Source organism: Microcaecilia unicolor, chromosome 2 (assembly GCF_901765095.1).
Source record: "Microcaecilia unicolor chromosome 2, aMicUni1.1, whole genome shotgun sequence".
Taxonomy (NCBI): domain Eukaryota; kingdom Metazoa; phylum Chordata; class Amphibia; order Gymnophiona; family Siphonopidae; genus Microcaecilia; species Microcaecilia unicolor.
This window is the reverse complement of record NC_044032.1, coordinates 435,766,166-435,791,153: the sequence shown is the minus strand read 5'-3', so window position 1 is coordinate 435,791,153 and position 24,988 is coordinate 435,766,166. Positions and strand designations below refer to the sequence as shown.

At 41.2% G+C, this 24,988-nt stretch overlaps 1 protein-coding gene across 8 annotated transcripts in view; it reads left to right on the top strand.

The window, feature by feature from the left end:
- Nucleotides 1–24,988, top strand: part of ANK2 (ankyrin 2) — a 512,604-nt gene that overhangs the window by 441,826 nt on the left and 45,790 nt on the right. For all 8 annotated transcript variants that reach the window (XM_030190840.1, XM_030190841.1, XM_030190837.1 and 5 more), the window contains 2 exons: nt 15,257–15,388; nt 19,644–19,790. In XM_030190840.1, the coding sequence (XP_030046700.1) occupies nt 15,257–15,388; nt 19,644–19,790 (279 nt within the window). The remainder of the gene's footprint in view (nt 1–15,256; nt 15,389–19,643; nt 19,791–24,988) is intronic.

Sequence of the window (24,988 nt, the reverse complement as noted above, 5' to 3'; positions counted from 1 at the left end):
AAACACAGTCCAGCAATTCTAGTTCCCTACATGGGCCATGTTTCGCCAAACTAATGGCGTCTTCAGGGGAACTGATTGTTCAGCAGAACCAGGGAGGAGCCCCACCCTGTCCCTCCCTGGTTCTGCTGAACAATCAGTTCCCCTGAAGACGCCATTAGTTTGGCGAAACATGGCCCATGTAGGGAACTAGAATTGCTGGACTGTGTTTTCTTGGGAACTAGAATTGCTGGACTGTGTTTTCTTTGTTCTTAAACTTTGCACGGAAGGATTCTTTTGAAAAAAAGTATTGCAGTGGACAAGAACTTGGCAGGAAGAAGATCTTTGATTCTGTACATCTCTGCTTAAGCTAAGTAGCTGTTATTCAATTTTTTTGAACATCAAGTCTTAATATTTTTCTTGGACTTTGCCCATCTATTGAACAGCATTATTAGGATGGAGGTAGGATGTGCTATGATGTAAGGGTGGTGTCCCTGCTAAGCTTGGATTTTCAGTCCACAGCAATACACCAAAAAACTGAGCACAACAAATAAATACCTATATATTTTATTGGATTCTGCACAAAAAGTAATTATATATATAATATGAGTAACGAGAGAAATAATTTTTGTTTAAAAGTTTCATGAAGGTTTCTGTTATATTCACCAATTAAAATTTAATGCCAAGAAGTGCAGAGTGATGCACTTGGGGTGCAGAAACCCAAAAGAGGGATACTGGATAGGAGGGAAGAGATTAGTAAGCTCAAATCAGGAGAGAGACCTTGGGATGATGGTGTCTGAGGGTCTGAAGGTGAAGAAACAATGCGACAAAGTGGCAGCCATGGCCAGAAGGATGCTAAGCTGCATAGAGAGGGGTATAACGAGCAGATGAAAGGATGTGTTGGTGCTTCTCTACAAGTCATTGGTGAGGCCCCACTTGGAGTATTGTGTTCAGTTTTGGAGGCCATATCTTGCTAAAGATGTAAAAAGACTGGAAATGGTGCAAAGAAAAGCTACAAAAATGTTATGGGATTTGCGTTGCAAACCGTACGAGGAGAGACTTGCCGACCTTAACATGTATTTCTTGGAGGAAAGGAGAAACAGGGGTGACATGATACAGATGTTCAAATATTTGAAAGGTATTAATCTGCAAACAAACCTTTTCTGGAGAGGGGAGAGCGGTAGAACTAGAGGACATGAATTGAGGTTAAAGGGGGTCAGACTCAAGAGTAATGTCAGGAAGTATTTTTTTCACGGGGAGAGGGTGGTGGATACATGGAATGCCCTCCTGTGGGAGATGGTGGAGATGAAAACGGTAATGGAATTCAAACGTGTGGGATAAGCACAAGGAATCCTGTTTAGAAGGAATAGATCCATGGAATCTTAACAGAGATTGGGTGGCAACACTGGTAATTGAGAAGCAAAACCGGTGCTGGGCAGACTTCTACGGTCTGTGCCCTGATCGTGACTGAATAGATATGGATGGGCTGGAGTGTAAATTTTAAGGTGTTTTGACATTAGCCGGAACTTTTAGTACAAGAACAGTGCTGGGCAGACTTCTACAATCTGTGCCCTGAGAATGGCAAGGACAATTCAAACTTGGGTATACATATAAAGTATCACCTACCATGTAAAATGAGTATATCTTGTTGGGTAGACTGGATGGATCATACAAGTCTTTATCTGCCGTCATTTACTATGTTACTATTGGGCTCATTTTCAAAACAGAAACACGTCTAAAAAGTAGCATAAAGCAGCATTTGGACGTTTTTCTCACAAAAATGTCTAAATCAGTATTTTCGAAACCTATTTTTAGACGGTTTTCTATGAAGTCCATCAGAAGTGCATCCAAATCTCAAGGGGGCATGTCAGGGGTGTGTTCAGGCTGGGACTTGGGCGTTCCTAAGATTTAGACGTTTTTCAGCCATAATAGAACAAAACAAAAACGTCCAGGACTAAAACAGACGTTTTGAGCTGGACCTGTTTTTGTAACGAATAAGGCACAAAAAGGTGCCCTTAATACCCAGATGACCACTGGAGGGAATCAGGGATGACCTCCCCTTATTCCCCCAGTGGTCACTAACCCCTTCCCTCCCCACAAAAATGTGATGAAAAACATTAATTGCCATTCTCTGTGCCAGCCTCAAATGTTATACTCAGGTCCATTAGAACAGCATGCAGGTCCCTAGAGTAGTCTAGTGATGGGTGCAGTGCACTGCAGACAAGTAGACCCAGGCTCCTACCTCGCCCTACCTGTGACATTTGTGGACGAAACTGTAAACCCTCCCAAACTCACCAAAAACCCACTCTACCCACATTTAGGTGTCCTCTTCACCCATAAGGGCTATGATAGTGGTGTACAGTTGGGGGTAGTGGGTTTTGGGGGGCTCAGCAGACAAGATTGTAAGAAAGCTTTTGATAGCATCCCACACTGTTGAATAATACATTGTCTTAAAATATACAGAGTAAACCCTGGATTAATTGAAAACATCAATTGTGAACTGGCCTTATAATGATCTTGAAGCATTAGATATATGAACAAGAAAATTCCACTATGCCCAAAAGGTAATCTATATGAATCAGTGTATGCTGAGACTGTATGCATATATCTATATTATATATGTCTACATACATCTCTAGCTATCAATCTATATCTATCTATCTATGTGTGTGTATATATATATGTATCAAGCTATCTATATCTATCTATATAGATAGATAGATAGATATGATATGATATAGGTAGATAGATATATATTTGAATTAATACAAATATTTCCATGAAGAAATAAACTTAGACCACATTAATGGTAACAGTAAATAGACATCAGAATAAATAAAATCAGAATTCAGATAATTCATTCTAAATCCACAATATCTTGCCATTTCAAACAGTCCACAAAATTTACCCTTTGTTTGGAATATCCCTGTCAATCAGAAATCTTTTAAGCTGAGTCAAATAAGGAAAAAAATACAAAGTTAATGTCATTAATTCTTATCAAACATTTACAGGGAAACTCCATCTGGCACAGTTAAGTTGCCAGTGCCACATCCAGAAAACTCCAGGCAGGATGGCCACAAAACTGAGCACCATTGCTTTCGAAAATGAACTTTAAGTATTCTTCTTTTTAGTTAATATAACTTCCTGAGAAGTCTCCAAAAATACTGTTAAATCTGGGGAATCAGTTTCATTGGCTACCTTCTGGGCTCATTCAACTGAACCTGGCTCAAGAAATAGAAATGTAATAATTTGAGAAGGGCCATATTATTAACATTTTCAAAAATCAATATTTCCTTCAAATATCTATACAACAAAATCATTTAAATATCTACGCAAAAGTACCTCAAGGCAGTAACAAGGAAAATACAGTATACTTGAAATCTTTGCATTAATTTTATTTTCAAGATATTCTAACTGCCTATGCAAAATCAGACTGTCTTTAATAAAAGATGTTGAAGAAGCCTATAAACTAGAACCCAATGCAGCTACTTGAGACAGTCTGGTGTCCATAGATGTAATCTTTTTTTTTCCATCTCAGAACATTTGTCTACTATCTGCTAAGAAGGATGACATAGTTGAGGACTTGTTGGCTTAATCCTCCTTCCCCTTACCCCCACCCCCCCCCCCCCATGACCTAATTACCACTTTCCAAAAGTCCTCTAGTGTAATCTCTTACGTAGACTCTAATTCTGAATCTCCAAACAACGGACACAATACTTGGCATAGGGATACTTAAGGATGGAGTTTCTGAGTAAGGTTCAGCCAAAAATATCATAGATATTTCATCCTGGGAGGAGTCGGAGGAAACTCCCTCTTGGGTAGAGCATCCCTGAGTAGCAGAAGGATAAACACCAAGCGGGAATGGGGCAGAACCACTACCAAATAGAGAGGCACCAGAAGCAGAAGAGGCATCTGGTGGAGAAATCTCTTTGGAAATACACGGCTATCTATGGGGCCACTGATCTTTGATGTCTACCAGGCAATGCCCATCTCTACTTTCCTGTACCTTTCCCCTGATAGAAACAATAAGATCACAGTACCTTCAGTAAGCTAAACAGGCAGAGTCATCTCCTCCAGGGCACCTAAGGGGCAGTGCTAGTGCTGGTTTAATGGAGATCTTCCACCGGCAGTGGATGACATCAGATGCCACCAGCATTAGTCCCAGACACCTCCAGTGTCCACTTCTCCGAGGTAGTTCACTGATGTTCCCAAATTTTGACAAGTACTAGTGCTGGTTTATGGAGATCTTTCGGTGGCAACAGATGATGTCAGGTGCCATTGTCACTCAGTCCTAAATATTTCCAGCAGCCGCCACTCCAACAAGAGACCCTAGCAAGGTAGTTCAGTATTGCTACCTATGCTGAGACTATATATTTCAAGTCAAAGGAGGAATGGACCTTTTAGAAATAGATTACACATACAGAGCTACTACTACCATAGGCCTTCAGGCATACTTAAGAGCATCATCAGCACACCCAAATACTCAAAAGGTGCAAAAGCGCTAAACAGACAGAGTCAGTCTCCATCTGGATTTGAGTTTGACTGAGTCTGAGTCCAAGCATACTTATCAGTAGAGCGGATATCCTTCAATGACTTTGGCTAGCTTATGAGATACATGTGAAAGTCTGCATGACATATTCTTAAAATTGTACTATATGAACAAAATTTCTTTAACAGATTCAGCTAGTAGGAAAACAGATCAGCAATGCCGTTCTCTCTCTTTAACACCCCCATGGGTCCACACTGACTAATAGGCCAGAGATGGTTTCTCTCATTTTGTGGGTAAGTGTGTTGGTCATAGGTACATAAAAGAAAAAGAGGATACTTTCCTAAAAATTAAATAAAAAACCCTGGAGGACATATCTGAAGAAGTCCAAAAGGAGAATATGTCTCCTAGCTATCATCAGTGTAGCAGGCTGCTGAAAGAGGAGAACAGGCTAGGCAGCAGTAGCGAGAGTGGCATTAATAACAGTAGGCAGGGCTCATAACTGAGACAGAGGAGGTCAGACAGCAGCAGGACCTAGATCAGGTATGGCAGCAACTCAGGCAGCAGCAACAGCAAATGGGGCAAGGGAAGAGGAAGTTTATATTTTATTTGAGGCTAGAAGACCCTGGTGGAACCAAGAGACCAGGCAGTAGAAGCAAATGGCAACTAGTAAAAACATTATGAGCAACTGGGCATGTACTGCTCCAGTGAAGCTGTGCAGTCAGTCCTCTCTCAGTCGCACAGAAATTGATGGGAAACCAAGCAGGAAGGTTGTGTTTAGGAACATAAACTTTTCCATCAAGTGCTACCTGCAATGGATGACATGGACTCATGATATCCCCTGTCCCACTGGTTGGTGGTCAGGAAAAGAAATGTTGAGTAACTTTGGCCAAATCTGATCAGACTGTTGACTTGTGTGTTCGGTTTCACAATGAATCTGTAGCGATGGCTTCAATACGTTCTGCAAAGTACCATGTCACCAAAATCCATGTAGGGGTCTCAGCTGCAGTGGACCAATGCTATTCTCTGCTGCTTACTGCTATAGGTAATGGCCTGTGTAAATAAAGACAATTTTGTGGATAAAGGTGGGAGAACCAGTAGTAGCTGATAGGATGCTGCACATGCTGCCAATACTGCTTGCCAGCATTCCTACTCTTTCCCCTGCTGCATCCTACGCCTCCTATGTTTCTGGTGCTCCCTTTCCTCCACTTTTCTTACTGGTCTATCCTTCCAGTAAATTAGTATATTGTACTGGAGGGTAGTAGTCTTTTTTTTGCCATGGATCACACAAAGAAAATAATGTTATTAAAGTCATTTTGCACATTTTTGGCCACATATGTGAATAAATGGCCTCTTATAAAATATTGATTAGTGTAAAAGTACACCCCATGACATTATGGCATGCACTTTACCAGTAGTCTGGTACAAGGACAATGTTTAGTGAGGTATAGACAGTTTGCAACTATGTACTGTGGTATGCAAGTGACCAGGCTACCCCAAAAGTGGTCTTCCTTCCTTTCAATTATGGTAAATAGCTTCAGGAGGGTTTTGGAGTTTTGGGAAGAGAAAAAACCAAGAATGGAATCCAGTCAAGTGAAAAGGAGTTGCCTTGCCCAGCAACAATACCTGGGAGTTCTAGAACCTGCTGGGAGGTTTGGCAGAGGTGGAGCCATGGTCTCTGTAGGAAACAAGGATCCTACCTGAGAGAGGAGTTTCTAGACTCCCTCAGTCCCCAGCAATTCACCAAAGAAAAGCATAGCCTGGAAGGGAGGGGTTGAGGACTCCAGCAGCCAGGGAGCATGAGGAAGGGCAGGGACAAGCAGAGGAAAAGACTCAAGGATACTTGCCAATTCAGATACAATAGGATTACTTGCCAATTGATTGGTTTCTCATGGGAGAGAGCCGTCCTGCAGTTGGCGTCTTGAGATTATGACGTGCAGAAACCCGCCTTAACCCTAGTCCCTGAAGAAAGAAGAGTGAAACCCGCGGAGTCGGGCGGTTTCAGGGGAAGGCGCAGGACAAAATGCAGATATACTGCAATGATTACAACGCGGTCATAACATGATTTAGATGCACGACTCAGATAAGTGTTTGCTATGTTTTATATTAGTACGTATACTGAATGAATAGTGATACATTGACTTTGCACTTTGAACTAGTTGGGTGCTAAAAATTACTACAAGGAATAGACAAAAGCGTACCAATTTGATAGCACTTGTTATTGGGTTACAGCATTTATAAAAAAAGAAAAAAATAGAGGCAACCCAATGAATGAGGTGCTACACCACTAAGCCACAGATATATACTGTGAGTCATCTATAGTGGCAACCCAAATCCCTGCCATTCTCCTGACATGCCCCCTTTAGCCTCTGCATCAGAACATATGTGTACAAATAGTGGCTTTATAAAATCACTATTTGCACATCTATGCAATCTGCATACGTAAATGGTGCCATGTACACACATAGATGCTTCTAAAAGAAGGAGCATGGTACCTCACCAGAATGAAAAAATACTGTTTTCCCTGTGATATGTTGGGCCCAAAATAATAATGCTTCTTACCAGGTGTGAGGGATTCTATAGGATGCTGCCACTTCCTTACAGTATCAGGGCCACCTTAAAACCCCTAGCCCCATCCAGGGGGGATGTGACATGGGAGGGGTGGAGCCAGGAGGGCAAGACCCAGGAAGTATAAAAGTCTGGGCCAGCCTTTCTGGAAAGGATTCCAAGATGGCGTTGTGAATGGACGCACCTGTGTTAGCTCCTGGAAGTTGCTCTGTTTGTAGGTCCTCTACGGCACCTCTGTCGCTTCATTAAGCATGGGGAAACGGAGGGGAAAAGTGAAGGAACATCCCTCAGCTCCTGTGACTTTTTCAGCTATGAGGCAGACAACTCTGCAATTTTTCAGACAGCAACCAGGTCCTCAGGGCTTTTTGACCCCCTCTGCAACTCTCAGCACTTTGGTGTGGATTGAGAATGGAAACGGGGCTTCCCTGAGCCCCGTGGAATGAGTTGCTCCACCCCAGCCTGGAGGGGAGTTGCTGGCAGCTCTGACAGGGAAGGAAGCCGAAGGGGCTCAGCCCGACCTGTTTGAGGGAGTGTCTGCAGTAACAGAGGCTGAATCTCAAGGCCCCGAACTATTGCTACAATCAGCTTCAAAGGTATTGCCTCAGGATATAGTTTCTAAACTTGCTTGTGTTGAAGATCAACCTCACCCTTCTCCAGCCATTAGTGGTGTGAATAGACCAGCAACTGTGACATTAGAGTCACTATGGGATATGGTTTACAGCATTCACACTTCTATGCAAACTACTTTAAAAGTGAATACTTCTGACATAAAGACTCTTTCTGAGGCTGCCCTGCTTCAGGCGCAAAAGACTGCACAGCAAACCTTAGATTTGGAGACTGTGAATACTAAAATTCAAGAAATGGGATCTGTAGAAACGGCTTTGGTTAAGGATAATAATTTCCTATATAAAAGATTGGAGTACCTAGAAAACCAGACTAGAAGATTAAACCTCAGGTTTCTTAATTTTCCCAAATCGCCTTTAATTTCCCCTTTGGACATGGTTAACAAATATATGATTGATATTCTTGGAATGGACAAGGACTCACTGCCTCCCCTTACTCGGGCTTATTACATCAGGAGTGGTGGAGTGGTGGAAGAAAATCCCCAGATAGCAGGGGAAGGAATGGATCTTACTTCTTTCCTTGAAAGTTCATTGGAGATAATTACTCAGAGGTTGACTCTGCTTGTTACTTTTGTGCTGGAGCCTGACAGGAATGCCGTATTAAGGCTTTCCCTGAGACACTTAGAAAATCTGTTTTTGGGCTCAAAACTTCGTATTTTTCCTGATCTCTCAAGCCCTACACAGATGAGACGGAGGGCCTTTTTGGAACTCCGCCCTAGGGTGGTAGCATTGGGAGCAACTTTTATATTACGTTTTCCTTGTTATTGTAATGTAATGCTTGAGGGTAAACAGTTTCAATTTGTAGACCCAAAGCAGTTAAAACAATTTCTAGATGCTAGAGTGGAATTGAATGTTGTGTGCCCTCCCTAAATGCAGGCTGGGGTCTGAACCAGAGGTTGCAACCACTAGTCCGTAATTATTGCTATATGTTTTACTTTAAATTCTAAATTCTTGGATTCTAAAATTTCCTAAACTTGTGGACAGAAAGGCTGTTAATGATATTTCTCTTTATTTTTTATTTTTGCCTTTTGTATAAATGCCGATTGCATATTCACGTATTGTGATGATATATGGAAATATATGAATAAAGAAATAATAAAAGAAACAGAGGTTTCTGCAAAATTTAAAAAAAAAAAAAAATCTGGGCCAGACAAGGTTAAAAGGACCCAGAGGAATCAATGATGGCCACCGCATATGCCTCCATCCTGAAGCTGAGAAACTGCAGCCACTACATCCGGGTAGGCCTAGCTCAGCTTGGAACCTTGAAGAGTTTGTATTTTGAGCTGGCCGACTGCAGGCTACCTTGTGCGCCTGCTAGAGACTATGCTGGTAACTCTGGATCTAGGTACCAAGCCAGAGACTAGTAAGAATTGCTGCTAAGGTAAAGACACTTATGTATGTTGTGACCCTGGAGGAGCAGGCCACCCAAAGACGCTGTTGTGCTTACAGAATTACCTTTAGATATTGTTTTCTCCCTTCCTGTGAAGTAAACAGGAGCCTTTTCCAGATACCTTTAATAAAATATTATTTGTTTTCACCGTAACTTGTGGAGTGTGTGTGGCTTGTCTCACCGGGCTCCGTGGCTCGCTCTCACTCATGGTACCACATATTGTGGCAGTGGAGGGATATGAGTGTACCCTGCCAGAAGATGCTGGAATCCTTAGCCTTCAGGGTTCTGGGCCTTGTAGGACTACCATTCAGGACCAAGGGGCTAAAGAGGTTAGTTCTGCCACGAGAGAAAAGGAGCCTTTAAAGAATTAAGCGTTGGACAGGCAGGTTTTTATTTTGTTTTGATTCTCATAAATTGCATGCTGCATATATACAGAAACCATGGAGAAACTGATCAAGGCCTTCCTGGAAGGGCAACAGCAACAAAAGCATCAGCAACAGCAGCAATTTATGTAAGCTCACAGCAGCAGCAACAATTACTACAGAAGTTGGTAGAACTGCAACAGGGATCTCTGGGCCAGGCAGCCCTGGCACTCCAGCCACCTAGGCTGCAAGCCACTCCTCCAGTTCTGGTGCTAAAAAAATGGTATCAGAAGTTTCTACTGAAGAGCTGGTCGTACCCACATATCAGGTGTTCCTGTGATGATAGTTCACAGGTAAAGAAAGCATGTTTCTAGCAAGCGAGTGTGGGCAAACAGAAATGTGCTCAAGAATAATGACCTTGCTCCTCAGATATCTCGGACTGAATGGATCTATAGATTTGATTGAACCAACATATCTCATATAGTTTGTGCCCTTTTAAATGCAAATCAAGGAGGTATTTGATACTTCAAAATTGATGGCTTTAGCATATTCTTTTTAGAGAAGAAACCAGCAGTAAATTTCTATCCGACAATGAGCCTTCATGACTTGATGTTTGCAAAATAGGTGAAACATAGCACTAGCTGCTCAATAATCAGCTGCCATGGTCAGAATTGTTTTTAAATGCCACCCGTGGGGGCTAAATAAAACAGATATTCAGCACCAGTATCTGGATTGCAGCCAGCACTGAATCATGCAGTGTGGTCACTGCTGGTGCTATCCAGATGGTGGCGATATTGAGCCCTCTATCTGAGTATCTAACCAGATGACCTTAGGACAGCAATTGTTCTGTCCTCACTTTATCCAGATAGTTATCTGGATAGTGGGCTCAAGATCATTGCTTTCCAGATGACTTGCTGTTCCACCCAGACACTCTCCCGGAACTATCCAGATAGTGCCGCTGGATATCCACAGATTCTGACAGCTAAGAGAAATGTCTGGGTATCTCCCTTTGAATATCCTCTCCCCCCCCCCCCCCCACCCTCCTATTGCAGGATCCAGTTATATATGTATGTAGAAACAGTGCAGGAAAGTAATCAATTTAATACAGTTTGAAGCTCAGTATATTTTTCTGTAGCGTATTAGGTTAATTGAAATTAAGTGGAACTCCCTATAGGGAGCTCAAATTTCTGGTAATGTTAAATGACGCTGTCTAGCCTGTTTACTAAGGTGCATTAGGTGTTTAACACAGCTTTTCACAGGTGCCAACAGCAGGGCACTGCTTTGCATTAACTGTTGGCACACACTAATTGCCACATTGAACACCTCAGGGGTAATTCTATATAGAAAGTGATGACATTTATGCACCGAATAGATGTAAATGATTAGAATACTAGCATATAAGCATGTGTGTGCAGATATGTGCATAAATGCCAAAATTCCAGCTATGCGCTAGTCTATAAAAAGACACATAATTGCAGTAAGAACATAAGAATAGCCATACTGGGTCAGACTAATGGTCCATGTAGCCCAGTTTCCTGCTTCTAAGAGTGGTCAATCCAGATCACAAGTACCTGATAGAATCCTAAATAATAGCAAGAATCCATGCTACCAATCCTAGGGCAAGCAGTGGCTTCCCCCATGTCCACCTCAATAACAGACTATGGACTTTTCCTCCAGGAACTTTCCAAACCTTTTTTAAACCCATATATGCTAACCGTTGTTACCACATCCTCCAGCAGCAAGTTCTGGAGTTTAGCCATACTTTGAGTGAAAAAATATTTCCTCCTATTTGTTTTAAAAGTTTTTCCATGTAATTTCATCAAGTGTCCCCTGGTCTTTGTACTTCTTGAAAGAGTGAAAAATCGATTCTCTTCTACCCGTTTTACACCACTCAGGATTTTATAGACCTCAGTAATATCCCCCCTCAGCTGTCTCTTTTCCAAGCTGAAGAGCCCTAACCTCTTTAGCCTTTCCTCATAGGGGAGGAGTTCCGTCCCCTTTATCATTTTGGTCACTCTCCTTTTAACCTTTTCTAATTCCAGTATATCTTTTTTGAGATACAGCAACCAGAACTGAATGCAATACTCAAGGTGAGGCCACACCATGGAGCAATACAGAGGCATTATAATATTCTTGGTCTTATTTTGCATCGCTTTCCTAATAATTCCTAGCATCCTGTTTGCTTTTTTGGCTGCTGCCGCACACTGGGCAGAAGGTTCCAGCATATTGTCTACAATGACACCTAGACCTTAAGACTCCCAAGGTGGACCATAGCATCAGGTAATTATGATTTGGATTTTTCTTCCCAATGTGCATCACTTTGCATTTGTCCACATTAAATTTCATCTGCCATTTGGATGCCCAGTCTTCCAGTTTCCTAAGGTCTTCCTGCAATTTTTCATAGTCCACATGTGTTTTGACAACTTTGAATAGTTTTGTGTCATCTACAGATTTAATTACCTCACTCGTTCCGTTTTCCAGATCATTTATAAATATGTTAAATAGCACCGGTCCCAGTACAGATCTCTGCGGCAGTCCACTATTCACCCTCCTCCATTGAGAAAAATGGCCATTTAACTCTACCCTCTGTTTACAATAATGCATAGTTGCAAGGCAAATGTATTCATGGGTATTTGGGTGGAACATGAATGGGGGACACAATTATGTGTGTAATTTCTGCATGTATATTTGGCATTTAGGTGTAGGCACTTACACCAACTCTAAGGCTGGCATAAGTTTGCACACCTAAATTCTAGACATGTATCTAACTTGTTATGCTAGTATTCTTTAAAGGAAAGTAGGGTCCTTGAAAGCAATTCTATAACCGTGTGCCTTGTTTAGATGCTGAAAGATATAGGCATATACCTTCCTTTAAAGAATATACAACTGTAACAGTTAAAGTACATTCATACAATGTGGGCACAACCCATAGAACTGGAGTAAAATCTCATGCCGATTTCTAAAACACACACATAAATTATAGTAGTCTACAATTTATGCATGTAACTGTGTGCCTCGCCCATGTGTGCCCACCTTTCAACTACATGGCATCACATGTAGGCACCTTTTTATAGAATAGCGTGTAGACAGAATATTGGTATTTATGTACCTATATGTACACATAAAGGCATATATGCCAGTATTTTTGTCATTTATGCACCTATGTTGGCACCAGCTATACAGAATTACCCCCTAATGCATAAATTCCTGTTGTAAGCACGGTGTCAATGGGATTGTACTTTGCAGTTAACGTGGTGGTTGTTTCCTTGATTAATCTCCAATGCAGTAATAACATGGTACTGTTAGCTACACCTCCAAAGGTCTTATTAACTGTGTTCTGTGATATCAGTCTTGCTGTTACACTGTGAGTAGTGATCATTGCTTTGCATTAATTGCATGACTGCCCATCTCAGTATGTTGAAAACTCTCCCAGCTGTTTAGGTGGAAAACACTTTGGCTATTAATGCTTGTTGGATATAAAACCTTAGCACAGATTAGTAAGTAAGCCTTTGTGTAGTTTAATTGTACGTCGCTGCAAAAGTTTAGAAGAGTGATTAAGAATTGCTTAAAAGGGAAAGGGGTTGGGATTTGACATATATCCCCTTTCTTTGGTTACAATGAAAGCGGTTTTCATATTATATACAAGTACTTATTTTGTACCCGAAGAGAAGGTTAAGTGACTTCCCCAGAGTCACAAGGAGCTGTGGTGGAAATCAAACCCAGTTCCTCCGGTTCTTAAACCACTGCATTAATCATTAAGCTAGTCCTCCACTGTGCTTATCTGTCTGGTATTCAAACCCATCTTCCTTAAGACAAAGCTTGACTTTCAGAGGACATCTCCCTAATTAGCTGCCCTAAATGTGTAGTGTTACAAAATCCATTCCATACATGCCTAAATAAAGGCACATGAATATATGTGTAACAACGTCATCATATGTGTGTCTGTATGTATCACTTGTACATATATATCCCCTGTTTTTTGAAATATGTGTATTCTAAAATGCCTCTTGTTTTGTGTGTGTTCTGCCATTTCTACATATTTTTTGTGGTGCTATAAGTATTCTATAAAAGGCTCTGTATTAACCAAGCCTTTCATAAAATATTTACCACATTTTACACACACAGGCATAAATATCCATTTAGCTACCTACACAGCATATACAAAGTTATCCTCCTACATGTATTTCTGAAATCGGAATATGTGTATACTTCAAATGACTGCCTGAACTATGCCCAGGACCTCCTTTTTGTTGTAAGCCCTGCGTGCTGCCAAATCTTATAAAGTAGTATCATTTCTAAAATCACTACGTACTTGTATTTTGCATGTATAAATCTGTGGTTTATAGGGGAGAGGCTAGGGAGGAGTGCATGAGAAAAACTGGGGGAGACACTGGGGAGGGAGACATGAGAGAATCTAGATAAAGTCTGGATGCATGTCATGACTAAGTGTGATTAATCACGATTAACATTTTTTATCTTTGCCGGCGCCTACTGGTTTAAACTGCAAACGACACTTAAGGCTTCTAGAATGTATTTATTAGCCTATACATTATTTTGTTTATGCTGAAAACCAGATCGATTGTGTAGAGTGGGAGGGGGAGGCGTCTTGATTGAGTATATATATGCAATGAAACAGCATAGGTAAACCGTACAGTGGAAACTTTACATATGACACTGCATTTAGTTATTTATTTATAAACATAAAAACAATAAATGAGGTAAACTCGAAAAAAGCTAATTGAAACCTAATAATAGGACTACCATGAAACAGTGTCAGACATATACATACACTGCACTGCAGAATGACCATGTAACAGAAATATGTCAGTACAATACAAACAATACCATAATAGACAGCATGGAAAAACATTCAGTAACATAGATATGGTATGATATAATACTTAGAAAAGGTTTGCCCCCAAATTCTATAACTTGGCACCTAAAGTTAGGCGCCAGTCATGCATAAGTTTCTGAATACTAGCACGCACATATAATGCACCGTGTTAAGTGTTATTCTCTAACTTACATGAACCAATTATTTAGCACACATGAACGGAGCTTTGGCAGGTCTCCCAGTTACATACATAACTTGCGTAGGCCACATGCTAAGATGCCGCATTTAGGCGTCAACAGTTATATGGCCATAGGTGCAGTGTAACTTTCCATGCCTACATGGGAGTGGCCTAGTGGTTAGGGTGGTGGACTTTGGTCCTGAGGAACTGAGCTCAATTCCCACTTCAGGCACAGGCAGCTCCTTGTGACTCTGGGCAAGTCACTTAACCCTCCATTGCCCCATGTAAGCTGCATTGAGCCTGCCATGAGTGGGAAAGTGTGGGGTACAAAAATAACAAAAAAAAAACTTGCTAGTACCAACTTACTAGTGTTCTATAATACAGTCTGGGTGCATAGATGCTGTTATGGAATTAGTGCTCAGCATGTAGAATTGACATGCCCAAATTGTGGCAGCCAGTTATAGAATTGCCCCCAAGGTGTGCAAAGGAAATAATATCATCCCATTTTTTTTCCATTTCATTTTTGGTTTGTGTTTTATTTAGAGGTCCTTTTACTGAAGTGTGCTAATGGATTTAGCTTGCGCTAAATGCCATGCAGCCCATTATATTCCTATGGACTACATGGTATTTAGCATGTGCCTTAGTAAAAGGACCCCTTAGTGTGCTTTTAAGATGGTTTTTAACATGTGCTAAATGAAACAAATAAAAGAAAATCATTACCACATGGTTGCCAAACAAAAATTGGTCTGCTGCAGTGTAATCCAGTCAGATACACCACAGGTAGTTGAAGTTCTAATTATGATTGTGTTTCCTTTCCAATAATGGATTTTCTTTAACAGAGTTAGCACGAGAATTGGATTTCACGGAAGAACAGATTCATCAGATTCGAATTGAAAATCCCAATTCACTGCAGGACCAGAGCCATGCACTGCTGAAGTACTGGCTAGAAAGGGATGGAAAACATGCAACGGGTAAACTTCAGGGGACAATATTCAGTGGGACTTATGTAGGTAGGAGCAGATTTATTTGGTTGATGCTGCAAAAAATACTGACAGAACACCTGGGCAGTATCGGAGCAGAGTTTTCTCCTACTCAGCACAAGGTAATTGTCTGGATAAAGTTCAGACAACAAAAAGGCTGTCCTAACTTTATTTGGCTACTTAGTAGGTAGCCGTCTGAATATTGCTGATACCCAGATAAATACTAGAGCCCAAATTACCAGGATATTGAGCACTGACTGATATCTGGACTCTGTTGCTGAATATCTGGGTATAAAATAACTGGTGGCCAGTGTTTAAACCAAAGAATGGCCACTGTGGCTAAATACTACACCCACAGAGACCAGCACAAGATGGAGCAATGTTAAAAAGTGCTTATGCATGAAAATAGCTTTCTATATTTATTTATTAGGATTTATTTACCGCCTTTTTGAAGGAATTCGTTCAAGGCAGTGTACAGTAAGAATAAATCGAACATGAGCAATAGACAGGGCAGTAAAAATATTCAAATAACAATACAAAGTATGGCATAGTATACTACTTATAATGGCAACACAATATATAATAGAACATTTTGATAGACAGCGTAGGGTATAAGTGAAGATGGAACATATAATAGATAGGTAAGAGAGTAAAAGCAGTTAAAAAATAAGATGACTAATTTAAAGAAAGTTGCAAATGAGGTCAGAGAGATGGTTAAATATCTCAACTAGGGTAGGGGTGTGTGTGTGTGTGTGTGTGTGTGTGAGAGAGAGAGAGAGAGAGAGAGAGAGAGACCTACCAAGTTAGTTACTTCTTCCATTAAAGGCCTGGTTGAAACAGCCAAGCCATAACCTGCTTCCTATAGAACTGTCCAGACTTGCAAGGATAAGCAACTCAGTCCTTGAGTGCCACAAGTACATCAGGTTCTTAGGGTATTCACAATGAATATGCATGAGATAAATTTGCATGCAATGGAGGTAGTACATGCAAATTTTTCTCATGCAAATTCATTTGGATATCCTAGGACTAGAGTTGCGTATCCCTGGTCTAGTGCATATGTGAGTAGAATTTTAGGCATACAATACCATTTTGGGGGTTTTTTTGTTCTTTTATTTCAAATAATTGTTATTGTTTTTAGAAACATAACAAAGAAATGAACAGTACAGCAGAATATTGATACAGGAATCAAATAGCCTTCTATATCATATACACAATTCTAGCTATAAGTCTGCAATTTGGATGGTTTAATCCTGACTACATTTATTATGCACACTCTTTCCTTATATGCAATTTATAAATAGCTTGAACTGTCAACTTAATGAATTGAGATAACACTTCCCTTCCTGATCTACTGGAACCTCTGTCTGGGATTTGTATCTTTTTGTCACCGGTTTATCTTTTCTTGATATTGTCATTGTTGGTTCCTTTAAACATAAATACCAAATTTTATGTACTTTTTTCTGTGATGATCACAGGCATTTCAGGGGGGGGGGGGGGTGGAACATATATATGGATCTTGAAAAGTATAGGCTTAAATTTTCTCAAAAAATGTTGTGCATATTAAATAGCAGATGCAAAGGTATAAATTTGTAGTTCTGGTGAGATAACCTTCAAAGGGAAACCATGCATAGATGTTCTATTTGAAAAAGAAGCATAACATTTGCACATATTTGATGCACAAGCTAGGTAACTTGTTGCAAACTTGTCCTCCCTATCCACAACCTGGCACTCAAATACTACAAATAGCATAATTATTTCTTTGAAATGACTTGCTTCTATTTTATTATGTTTCATTTAGCTTACACCTTTTCAGTAGTAGCTCAAGGTGAGTTATATTCAGGTGCACTAGGCACATCCTGTCCCAGAGGGCTTACAATCTCATTTTCTACCTGAGGCAATGGAAGCCTAAATGACTTACCTAAGATCACAAGGAATAGCAGTTTTTATTGTCTTTTTCAAATTCTTTTAATCCAATCTATTTCTGTTATTTTTGGAGATGGCATGTCGAGATGAAATATGAACATAAGCCCCTGCAGATAATCTGTTCATGGCTTTTACAACATAAGAACATAAATGTTGCTATACTGGGACAGACTGAAGGTCCATAAAGTCCAGTATCCTGTTTCCAACATTGGCCAATCTGGGTTACAAGAACCTGGCAAGATCCCAGAACAGTAAAGCAGATTTTATGCTGCTTATCCTAGAAATAAGCAGTGGATTTTCCCAAATCCATCTTTTAGGAAATTATCCAAATCGTTTTTAAACCCTGCTACACTAACTGCTTTACCACATTCTCTGGCAACGAATTCCAGAGATTAATTACATGTTGAGTGAAGAAATATTTTCTCTGGTTTGTTTTAAACTTACTACTTAGTAGCTTCATTACGTGTCCCTTAATCCTAGTATTTCTGGAAAGAGTACACATGCAGTTCTAGGCTACCCTTTGCACTCCATCAGTATTTTATAGACCTCCATCAAATCTCCTCTCATAGGCATGAAAACGGGGGAACCACGGGCCCCCCAAATTAATGTGCCTCACCAGGACTTGCTCCACACCATTCCTGCCGCAGCAGCGCCACCATCCTCTCTGCTACTGCTTTTCCAGACCAGCAGCGGTGGCAAAAGAAAGTCTAAGGGCCTTGTTTACTAAGCTGCACTGTAGGCACGCAAACGTTTTAGCATACGCTAATGCTAGAGACACCCATAGGAATATCATGGGTGTTTCTATCATTAGTGCACGCTAAAAAGTTAGCGCACCTACAGCACAGCTTAGTAAACAGGGCCCTAAGTGATTGAGGTGCCGCACTGATCATACTCGTGCTGCCGGGCTCGCCCCCTCCAATATCATTTCCTCTTCCAGGGAAGAGCTGGCAGCCATGAATATATGATCAGTGCGGCCCCGCGATCACTTAGACTTTCTTTAGCCGCTGCTGTTCTGGAGAAGCAGCAGCAACAATGGCAGTGGTGTTGCTGGGCGGGACGGGGGGGGGAGAAGAGAGGATCGGATGCTGGATATATGGGTAATAGGGAGGGCGGATACTGGATGGATGAAAGGGTGAGAGGGGACAGACATTGGATGGAAGGGGGAGGGAAAGGACAGATGTTGGGTGAAGGGGGTAAGAGAGATGGCAGACATTGGATGGAAGTGGAAGAGGGCAAGCAGATGCTGGATGGATGAGAGGGAGAGAGGCAGACTGGGTGGAAGGGGGAGAGAGCGGGTAGACACTGGATGGATGAGGGGGCAAGAGGGAACATCCACTAGATGGAAGGGGGAGGGGGACAAGCTGGATAAGGGGGCAGATTCTGGATGGAAGGGGTAGAGAGTAGGCAGACACAGGATGGAAGGGGGAGAGTGGGCAGATGCCGGATGGAAGGGTGGAGAGAGTGGGCAGACGCTGGATGGAAGGGGGGAGAGAGAGGGCATACGCTGGATGAAATGGAACAGAGAAAGTGTGCTGTTGCTGGAAGAAGGGGGGAGAGTGAGCAGGTGCTGGATGGGAGCAGAGAAAGAGGGAAGATGCAGGATGGGAGAGGGTGCAGATGCTGGATGGGGTGGGGGGGTTTGGAAGAGGATAGAGTTACCAAGAGACTGGAGAATAAGAGGAAGTGAAATAGGAAAGCAAGAGTGAGAGAAAGATATAACAAGCTGTAGGTAGACAAAGTAAAAAGAGGAAAATTGAAGAAAGTATAGTAAGAAAGAATTAAATCTGGCCAGACGCAGAATAATAAATTGAAGAAAGCTGAGAAAGTTAAGGAGAAGACGAGGAAAGTAGAAACCAGAGAGTGGAACCAACACAATTAGAAAAAGTTTAAATGTTTCAGCGTCCCGCTCCTCCATGCAAGGCATGCTGGGATTGGATGTTGGGCCTCCAATCCCAGCGTGCTTTGCATCAGCGTGTCTTCCAGGAGTGGCAGGGGCAGTTCTACGGTTCTCTGTGCACTTGTCAGAGGGCCTGGGAAGAGTGTCGGCATCGAATACGTCAGAAGAGGAAGAGGGAGGAGGAAAGCACTGAAGCTGCCCGCACTTCCTGTATCTAGTGCTGGGAGTCGAGACCGGGAACAGCTGAGTACCACTATAGGGTTTTCTTCAACGTTGGCACATGAGTTTACTCACATATATTTCCATAGTGAAAGTGCTCAGGGATTAAAGCCAGGGCTCATTTAAGTCACAAGAATGAACAGATTTATTTTCAGGAGGGATAATAGCAAGCAAGATGTTCTGAGTAGGTTCTTTGTGACATTACAGACACAGCTCTCATCCAGTGTCTTACGAAGATTAACCGGATGGATATTGTTCACCTGATGGAAACATGTGCCAAGGAGCTCATTGAAGAGCATGCTGATCGCACCTATGCAGATATGGAGCAAACAGTAATACTGGACCATAGCGAAGGTGAGCACACAGAATGAGTCAGTTCATCTCTAATAATTGTTACCATTCATGTGGCAGTAGATTTTCGACATACTGAACCTGAAAGTGAGAAGACTTGCTGCTGATATTACAAGATGAGGATTGTACATATGATCACAGATATGCAAGCAAGCAAGGCCCAGGTAATTAAAGGGATGCTAACTTAGCGGCAGACACTAGGGGATAATTCTGTAAGGAACCACCGAGGCAGCAGGAAAGTGCATATATGATATCTTAACAAAATACCGACTAAAGGAAAAGTAAGCATTTTGAATTCATGGCACATACTTGTAAGTGGGTGTGTGAATGGGCAGAGTTTGGGTGAAACATGAACGGAATGATAGGTACAAGTGCATATTATAGAGTACTGTCATGTTCATGCATACGTGCTAACATCTAGGTACAGATGTTATACTCTAAACCATGTCTCCCAACGTCTTATATTCATCCCCAGTCCTCTTGTCTCCTTCTTCCCTACACCATACCCCTCCCAATTCTCTTTCCTTTGTCTATCTTGCCTTGTTTACCATTCCATGTTTATTCATATACTCTTAAACCTTATTTTTGCTATGTCTACATCAGTTATTATATTCTCCATATAACACTCTGTAATTCTGTTTACTATGTAAGCCACATTGAACCTGCTGTTTGTGAGAAAGTGCAGGGTACAAGTGTAATAATAATAATAATAATAATACACCGGCCATAGAGCTGGTGAAAATGACTATGTTTTAATGTACGTGTGTTTTTGGCCATTTGCATTAGTATTCTATGAAGGAAAGTAGACATCTGCTTTCTATATATGATAGGATTAAAATACTACTACTATTACTTATCACTTCTATAGCGCTACAAGGCATACGCAGCGCTGTACACCATACACTTAACCCTCCATTGCCCGCTGCATAGAGCCTGCCATGAGTGGGAAAGCGCGGGGTACAAATGTAACAAAAAAAAATACACAAAAAGACAGTCCCTGCTCAGAGTTTACAATCTAAATAGGTGCCATTTACTGAGCAATTATATAAAGGGAGCCTACGTATACAGAAACATTCTGGAGAAAGTTGCATGAGAACCATGTAGAGCATATCCAAGATGCAGAATGGCTACCCTGTGTATTTAAGAATTTTAGAACGGGTAAGCATTACTCCTATAGAATGGCCTGAAATAACAACAAAAGGTTAGAAAACAGATTAAAAAGTGTCCCAGACTGAAATAGTCCTGGCCCAGATGGAGTGACCAATTTTTGGCTCAAACTGTTAATATCTCTCCACCAAGGCATTGCAAACTGCAAAAATCAATTGATCAGGCAGCCAGATCTGACACCACATTGGCTGATATTGGGCAGAACACTTCTTCTTCCAAAGGGAGATCCAAGTAACATTCCTAAAAATTATAGACCAATAACTTGTCTACAGGCTATAAGCTGTTCACTGCAATAGAGGCCGATAGAATATATAGTCATATAGACTCTAATAATATCATGGCAATAAAGCATAAGGGCAATAAGAAAGGAGCATATAGAATGAAAGACCAGTTTATATTGAATAAGGCCATCATAGCCAGTGCTAAGAAAAGCAGAGATCTTAGTATAGCATGGATTGACTATAAGAAAGCTTTCAATAGCATCCTGCACTCTTGTATAATATATTTCCTTGAAATGTACAAAATCAACCCTGAATTGACTGAATACATCAAGTTTACCATGAAAATGTGGCAAACCATGCTCCACCTGCAGTATGCAGATAGACAATTTGTCATTCCTAACATCAAGATTCAGGGGTCCTTTTACGAAGGTGCGCTGAAAAATGGCCTGGGCTAGTGTATGCGCATATGTTGGATGTGCGCAGGTCCATTTTCCAGCATTCCTGTAAAAAGACCTTTTTTTGGGCGGGGAGGGGGGCAAAAATGGAAGTGTGGAAAAATAAAAATTGGCATGCATCCATTTTGGGTCTGAGACCTTACCACCACCCATTGACTTGTCGGTAAGGTCTCACGCGTTAACTGGGCTGTAAGTGTCAATGCGCGTACACTGCCAATTACCGCCTGTTTAGCGGTGCGCATCAGAAAATAAAAAATATTTTCTGGTTCATGTATCGGACACGCGTAAAAAATGGAATTACCGCCCAGGGCACGTGGTAGCCAGGTAGCATGTGGTGGTTCCAAATTGACGTGCATTAGACGCATGTAGGCACCTCCGTGCCTTTGTAAAAGGGCCCCTCAGTGAGGCATATTTCAGGTAGACTCCCTGTCCCCACTTCTGTTTTGTTTAGCACTTAATCTACTGAGTATGCTTATTAACTCCTTGGGCTATGGATTTAGTCTTACTCCATAAGGTGCCAACCCTCCAGAGGTTACATCGCATTTACTGTTTGTAGATGACCTGAAACTCTACGGTTCCAGTGACCAGCAATTAGCAGAACAGCTTTAAGTGGTGAAAAGCTTTTCAGATAACATCAAAATGATTTTTGGGCAGGACAAATGTGCTAAGGTGACTTTCCATAGGGGAAAGTTGAGTAGAACTGAAAACATCTCTCTGATGACTGTGAGATAAAGGAACTTGAACAAGAAGGTGTATATAAATATCTAAAGGAAGGAACAGCTATCAAGCAGAAATCGCTAAGAGAAAAAATCAGAAAAGAATTTTATAGGAGACTAAACCTGATATTGAAAAGTGCATTAACATCACAGAATAAGATACAGGCTATTAATCAACTGTTACTTCCTGCACTTTCATATAGCTTTATTGTAGACTGGCCTCTTAAAGACCTTGAAAAACTAAATGTGTGAACGAGAAAACTCCACCATTCCCACAAGGTCATCTATAAAAATCAGTGTATGCCTGGATTGTACATTCCTAGATCTGAAGGAGGGATGGTTCTCATAGAAATAGATTATACCTATCTTAGGCCTTCAGGCTTATGTAATGGCAACATCAGATCCCACTGTACAAAATGTGTTGAAACATAAAAGAAACTTCCAGAATCTACTTCCATCATTAAACTTGGACATGCATTCCGACGAGCAGAAGGAATGGGTGAAAATCCATCAGGACCTCAAAGGAAGAAAGCAACCGAATTTGCAAAAGAGAAAAACTTCTTCAAGGAATTGGATCAGCAGGGGAGAAACAAGTGGTAAGTACATAAGTTCTGGGGGAAATACAAATTGATACTCCAGGAGCCATTTGTGGATCAACATTGGACACATGACTGGTTAAGAAGAGGTGAATTGAAACCTAAGGATGAGCGATTGATAGTTTCAGCCCAGGACAGTAGTTTACAGATAAGATGGTTTACAGCAAATATTGAAAAAAAATGGTGCTAAAAAGAACTAGAAACAGTTACTCATCTCGTGGCTGGCTATGAAGTGTGATGGTGGAAAATTTTTATACAGAAAGACACAGCAAGGTGGCATGTCTCATTCACTGGAAACTCTGTAAGTATTGCAACATCAGTGTACCGGGAAAACATTGGGATCATGACCTTAAGAATTGTGGAAGACAGAGGTTATGATCACCTGGGACATCCCCATCCCGACTGATAAAAAGCTGGATGCCAGAAAACCAGATATAGTGGTAAAAGAGAAGAACATCAGAACAGCATTGATTATAGAGGTATCGGTCCCAAGTGATTACTCGGTGAATTGCATGTAGAAAGGGAAGATACTCAAGTACCAAGAAATGCAGTCTGAGACTAAGAAAATGCAGAAAGATACAGAAATATTTCCCATTGTTTTGGGTGCCACAGGCTTGATTAAAAATAACTTCCAAGCATAACTGGATACGTTGTCTATATATGTTACATCTTATGACCTCCAGAAAGAAGCTCTCGTTACAATGCAAGTAGTACGGTGAGAGTTAGCAGTAAATTTGAGAGACTGAGATCATACTCCATTTGCCTTGGCTTAGGAGTGAGGTTTATTGCTGTCATAGTATGCACAAAACTAACCCAATTGGAGAAATAGTCCCCCCCCCCAAGAAAGACCTATGCTATAAGGGAACATAGATACCTAATTTCCTTTATGGAATACTAGCCTAAGTAGGTGAATAATGCACTTAACAGTTAGGGTAGTATAAATGCTTAAGCCTAAATGTTGGGGATATGTACATATCTAATAGCATTCTATAACTTCAGTGTGTAAGTGTGAGGCCTGCCCAGGTGTATGCTCCCTTTGCAAATACACACTAATCAATTTATGTAGAATTTTGGCATTTACACATGTACATCTACACATGCGTGCATAAATGCTAAACATTTATATGCGTAATTGTTGCATAAATGTTAAGCGCCTATGTTATAGAATTACCCCACAGTGCTGGAGCACAGCAAGGGTGATTTACCCAGCCATATGGACAGCTGTGATATTCAGCCACTATCCTCATAGCTAAGCAGTTTAATTTAAGACAGCTGATAACAATCACTGCTATTTCTGTAGCAGCCAGGAGTATCAGATCACCAGGTATTGTATGTGCCACTGCCTATTCAGATAGTGGTACTGAATATACGTGTTCTTTTAAATGTTACAGCCAGTGTGCTACTTGTAACATAGTAGATGATGGCAGATAAAGTCCAGTTGTGTGCCAGCTGTAAATGTTCAACCATTTGTAGGATATTTCCCCTTATCAAAATTAATTCTTCCTGTCTGTTATAGTAATGAATAGATGAGCGTAGAGCTTCCTGATTTAATCCCCCCGTCCCAATTTTTTACTGCAAGTTTTTGTAATAAAATAAGGAACTACCAGAACAAATTGTCATGGCCACAAGGGCCTTTGCAATCTCTCACGGCCACAAGGACACTTGCAGTCTCTCACAGATACAGGTAAGGTGAGCCCTTGGACCAAAGCCGGAGCTTTGGCAGACAAGCCACCTGGGCTGGCACAGGCAGGAAACAGAACAGACTAGATTAGAATAAGACTGGACAAAGCAAGCACAAGACAGAAACAAGAGTCAAGAATGGACTTGGCTTGGCTGGAACAGGATTCCGGAACAGAACTTGGCTTAAACACAAAGCAGGAGCAGAATCTGGCTTTAACACAGAGCAGGAACAGAACTTGGCTTAAACACAAAGCAGAAACAGAAGTTGGCTTAAACAAAGAGCAGGAGCAGAACCTGGCTTAAACACAAAGCAGAAACAGAAGTTGGCTTAAACAAAGAGCAGGAGCAGAACCTGGCTTAAACACA